At 34.6% G+C, this 5661-nt stretch overlaps 1 protein-coding gene across 1 annotated transcript; it reads right to left on the bottom strand.

The window, feature by feature from the left end:
• Window positions 1-1851: 1851 nt before the first annotated feature.
• On the bottom strand, window positions 1852-4245 carry LOC102808747 (agrin-like). Its single transcript, XM_085496322.1, has 6 exons — window positions 4167-4245; window positions 3732-3897; window positions 3342-3461; window positions 2916-3110; window positions 2408-2620; window positions 1852-2193 (listed from the first exon to the last, which is right to left on the bottom strand). Exons 1-6 carry the CDS (start codon window positions 4236-4238, stop codon window positions 2021-2023), a joined length of 939 nt encoding a protein of 312 aa, XP_085352448.1. The 5' UTR covers window positions 4239-4245; the 3' UTR covers window positions 1852-2020.
• Window positions 4246-5661: the final 1416 nt, after the last annotated feature.

The raw sequence follows: 5661 nt of genomic DNA, 5'->3' as shown, positions 1-5661 counted from the left end.
AGTCTGTAACGCATGTTATAGTCACCAACGCGTGTTATATACCGTTTTCCGTTCATTGTCTATTTCTTGAGAATTAAGTAGTCATGGACATATGTTATCGTGTTTCTATTCAAGTTATAATAAGCTACCCTATCTGCAACAAGAAGCTTTTATCGAAGAAAGCAATATATCTGGCAGTTTTACATTGGTCATCAGAACTGTATTAATTAAGTCCAAATAGTTTAACCGATATTGTATACGTGCATGTAAGATTCGTTACTTGTCACGAATACTTATAGAGAGCTAATTACTGATATTAAACAAATTAAAGTCTGTTTTGAATTTTCTGATACCCGCATATTGTAGAAAATATTATGCAAGGAACAGGTATGAACAGTTGTTTATTATTTGGATGCCTGGCTAAAATACCGCAACGTGTCATAACGGAACTTTCAAGGCCGCGGTCTGCTTCGTTGATTGATTTTTTTTTTTGTTATCAGTTCAACTACTTTGTTCAAACACGTAGGCGACGGTGTGAATGGGAGTATTACTACTGTCAGTTAATAAAAATACGAAAACCACTTTGTTTTAATTAGGTATTTTGTTTCGGGATTGTTGATTTCCACTCTTCGTCGAGTTGTAATAAACATTGTACATTGCTTGTGATACTATGGATTGAAATCTTAGCTACTTATTATGCTACATGCAGAAGGCCTGCAGATACAGTGATATGACGTTTGGCGGAAGGTTTGTACATTTGTCCGCTACCATAGTTAATTTGCTCCTTGGGTTCGGATTATTCCCTTTAAAACTTTCACACTATGTTTTATTCACTTGTATTCAGCAGGTTAGTAATCACGTGATTAAGACTACTCAAATATTTATACATCATGGTTTGAAAACAAACACGCTATAACAAAACCTGAATGTTTTTTTATTACCGTCAAAACCCATCACTTACATAGTGTGACAGATTCCAATTCTAATAGATACAAGCTCCGGAAAATATTCAAGAATGTAACCCCCTCACCAACTGAATAACTAAACTGTAGATAATTTCATTTTAAAACATATACAATCAAATTTAATATGTTCTGTATTGTTGGAGCTCCAAAATCGACGTTTAAATATAAAAAAGCAAAAGCAGAAATGTAATGGATCCATGCGCCCACAAACCTGCATCTAGTTTGATGAATTATAAGATATTGAATGCTGAAAACCAACCCTGTCGGCTGCTTCTGATGTTATGTGACAATCGCCACATTCCCAAATAGCATTTATCTTAAACAGTGTCCATAACCATACATTGTTAGCTGGCAAAACAAATGCAACAGTACTGGTAAATTGTTAACGTGAACACTAATGTTTACCAACCCGCACATGTAGAGTACGCTTTGTGAAACATATCCAATTGCCAGTAATAACTTATTTGATTAATAAATAAATAAATAATCAATCAATTATTTTTTCAAACGCAATTTCACCTTGGTCGGCTTTATTGAAGATACGTTAAACATAAAATTACAATTGTAATTTTCAAAGAATAAATTTGCTTAACAAATTACTAAACTTGTATTTATTCAGTATTTTCGCATTAGTTAGATATTTATCTTATAACACTCAGTCAAAAACAAATGATAGTCACCCAGTTTCTAACATTGACTGGTAGAGTTAAATAAAGAAATAAACGTGTAATAGCAGTTTAAAAAGTTAACTGCTATTTTGTAATTCATGTGTTTTTCGATTAAATTGAATGCGTTGTAGATTCAGTAAATTATTACATGTGTTGAGTTTAAACTTGATTTTCACATAATCTTTGTATTGAGTGGTTCTATTTAATGTGTTAAATATTACATTATGAATATTCCGGATCGGTCGATCGTTGAGATGTGGTATCCAATGGCATTGTCAAAATTCACTCGTAAAACTACTCCTAAATAACTGCATTGCTATATAAAGGGCAATCAATAGTTTCTGCAAGTGAATATTCACAGCCAAGAAGATGGAAAACCCCGTGGCAGAGATATTACAATACTGCAAATCAGTCCAAGCATTTTTGTTTGCATTTCCACTTGCTCCAGAACCTGTTTCTATTTCCTCCACACCCCGAGTAGATAAAAGGTTCACACGTTCCCGTTGATTGGTCGAAATACCATCGTAATAGCATTGCTCTACAGTGACCTGAATGTGACGAACCTGTACATCGATTCTTATCTGTGAAATACAAAAAGAACATACAAGTTACATCTTATACTCGTGAAGTTTTGGTGCGCCGTGTAACAGTACGGCATGAAAGAAAAAAATTAAGGATATACTTTAAGAACAATATTATGCAGATGGAAATACTGTGGCTGTGCACTTCCGTATTATATGTCGGATACTTCTCATTAATCAAAGGGAAACTGTAAATATATTTATATATGCATACCATGCTGACACTTGTGCATATGCTGTACATATATATTTTGTCTGTTTTTACAGGCGGTTACACGCATTGAGCATTCGTTTCGATAAGTATTACCGTCAGAGCCACACACTGGTATATACCCTTTATAACACATGGAAGGACAGACGCATCTACCCCATTTGCATTGCGCATAAAATCCGCATCTCATCGACGCACATGGATCGGAATTTTGTCCTAAAAATAAATTTAAATTAGTTAATCTAACGCAATCAGTCACTAAATTTAAATCTGGCCACACTGCCTAAAATACTATAAATAATTATCAGGTATTTATTCCCACAAACATACAGTGACTGGGCGTTAGAAAAATGTGTATCCGCTCCATATCCCGTTGTCTTACTTGTATATCTGGAATTTTTGTTTAATTATTTCCTGACCGCCTCGTTTTTTTTTTCGGTTACTATATATATCCAATCATAATGCAAATGCTATGGCCTGCCTGACAGCTTATATGCAAACTTAAATTTACCGGCACAATCCAGAACGCTACCATCATTGTCGATAAATTTTGCTATACATCCCCCACAGTAATCAACTTCACATCGTGCGTATGGATATCGCTCGCACTGAGTGACTTCGCAAGGGTTCGTCGGACATTGTACAGACTTAGTACCATCTGGGCAAATGAACGTGTCCTGTGGAATGGCATCTTTCGTGTATGTTGCTGTAATATGTAAAAATACAAAGTTAGGTTTATATATGATTTAACGAGAACACGTACATCGAAGTACTGTGGTTTTAGGACGTACGTATTATATGCAATATGCCGAATTATTATTCAAAGAAATATATATTTGCATACCATGCTGACACTTGTTCATATGTTGTACATGTATATCCTGCTGGGTTTTGCAAGCGGTTACACGCATTGAGCATTCGTTTCGGTAAGTATTACCGTCAGAGCCACACACTGGTATATACCCTTTATAACACACGAATGGACAGACGCATCTCCCGCGTTTGCACTGTGCATAAAATCCGCATCTTATTGACGCACATGGATCATCATTTTGTTCTGAAAATGAATAAATTGGTGAATTTAAGAAATCGGTCATGGGGTATATTTCTACAAACATAATAATATGGCTGGGCGTTATATTTGGGAAAAATATCTATTCGTTCCAAACCCCGTTTTTCCATGCAAAAATAATATATCAAACATATGATCATCTGAAACTAGTTGTATATCTTTATTTTTTTGACTTGTTTATGTTTGTTCTGGATAGTATATATATATAAGGAATTATAATGCAGCTGTTAAAGCCTGCCAGCGCATAATAGTTACCACAGCAGTCCAATACGCTACCATCATTGTCGATGAATGTTGCCTTACACCTCCCACAGTAATCAACTTCACATCGTGCGTATGGGTATCGCTCGCATTGAGTGACTTCGCATGGGTTCGTTAGACATTGTACAGACTTGGTACCGTCGGGGCAGATAAACGTGTCCTGGAAATGAACATTTGATGAGCACTGTACAAGTATGAAAGTAATTAAACAATATACAAATACACGGGTGAGAGAGAGAGGGTAATTTAAGTGTTATATGTCGTTTTTTTATGACACAGATGTAATTTCCATTTCTATTAACGTCGGTTTGCAATAATATGTATTATAAAAGAAATGTGCGATAACAATGTATATAATCAAAATGGTAATTGTTTGGGTAAAGTACGTTTAAGAAACCTAATTTATGTTCGATAATATGGCATACTCACCACAGCCCTGCATACAATAAAACAACATGCTGCCCCAATCGATATTCTCACTAAAACTGGTAGCGTCCGCATCTTGATTACCCAAAGCTATCCATAAACGTGTATTAATAGAATAGTTGACGTTAAAATGATAATAAATTCCGACACTCCACCTTACTGTACAAACGCGAATGTAAAGCAACGGCGTTGGGTAGTATAAGCACACCATACGATATACCTGTTGTAATAGCTAAAGTAAACATGGCATGTTATTAAAGGTAAATTCGAGTATGTCAGTTACAGTTATGTCACCTCCTGATCAAACACATACGGGCATGCGATGTTATTCAATTTCCTTTACTCTAAAGATTAAAACTTTTGTTCAGTAGATTTTATAATTACGCGGGCATTTAGTATCATGAAATGAATCAGTGACAATTACATTAAACAGTAAATCAATTAGGCTTGCATACAGTCCCTTGTTTTTTTTCAGTGTATTTTTTCCAATGAAATAAATTATTAAGAGAGAGTATAAAAGTTGGGTTACTGCGACATATCCCTTGCAAGTAACACACGTCCCGTGTTTATAACGCTGTAACCCCGGCTTTCGCCATTTATATACTCACATTATATATTATTTTATTGAAAAACACCAAAAAATGTACAAGAGACTGTATGCAAGTGTAAATGGTATATCATCATAAATGTTGTGAATTACCATGAAATTGGAGCTAATCCTAGTTTTGCCGCCCTCTCTGGCAATTCCGTCTTTGGTCTGTGTAAAATAGGGATGTCATGATGGTGCCGGTTTGTAATAAATAAAACAATGTATCATTTCACGTGTGTTTATTAGTTTGTTTATTTTTATATTTTTGCAATCAAATATACTATATCATTTGACTATGACAATTGTTTGTGAAGAGGAACTATTTTTGCACCTTTTAACCAACCAGCTAACTAGCAATATTTTTATCGGTATTTTTTACTACAATACTAAGTAGCAGGTACGGTGTTATAGTCAACCGCTGGTATCCGCCACTGACATAGGAAAGAAGTTTTTGTCATCGGCGAAGACACTGAGATGATCCCTTCCGAGGTTATTGGTCCGCGGCAAATGTCGGACAATATAATAATTATTTATAAGACATCGAGAAACAAGTTTCGAAAAGAATATTCATCAATGTTTAATCTTTTCAGAAATGTAATTATTTTCAAAATAATCAAAAGTTCCTATTTTACTATTTTCTGTACGAGCACCAACTTTATAAAATGGTTTTATTTCATTTGAAAATTAACGCTTAACTATACTACTCATCCTGGAGTGCTAATCGTAATGTGTCGCGTCATAAATAATTGTTTATCGCAATTTTTTTATTTTTTCTATTTCCAGTTTGTTTCAGGCAGACAGTTAATATATATACGAGAATTTTTCGCAACATGTTTTGCCTGAAAGAATCTCCTAAGTAATTATAATGTATATTGATGCTGTAATATGTTGGTGGATGTCATCCTTGCA

The sequence above is a fragment of the Saccoglossus kowalevskii genome, unplaced genomic scaffold (genome assembly GCF_978046115.1).
Source record: "Saccoglossus kowalevskii unplaced genomic scaffold, keSacKowa6.1 SCAFFOLD_139, whole genome shotgun sequence".
Lineage (NCBI taxonomy): Eukaryota > Metazoa > Hemichordata > Enteropneusta > Harrimaniidae > Saccoglossus > Saccoglossus kowalevskii.
This window is presented reverse-complemented; position numbering and strand designations above follow the sequence as displayed.

Excerpts from the sequence above, each read along its gene's own strand:
- LOC102808747 (XM_085496322.1), bottom strand. The coding sequence starts at position 4,238 with ATGCGGACGCTACCAGTTTTAGTGAGAATATCGATTGGGGCAGCATGT. Across the intron at positions 2,621-2,915 it reads TAGCGTTCTGGATTGTGCCG|GACAAAATTCCGATCCATGT; the intron begins GTAAATTTAAGT and ends ATTTATTTTTAG. Across the intron at positions 2,194-2,407 it reads TATGCACAAGTGTCAGCATG|ATAAGAATCGATGTACAGGT; the intron begins GTATGCATATAT and ends TGTATTTCACAG.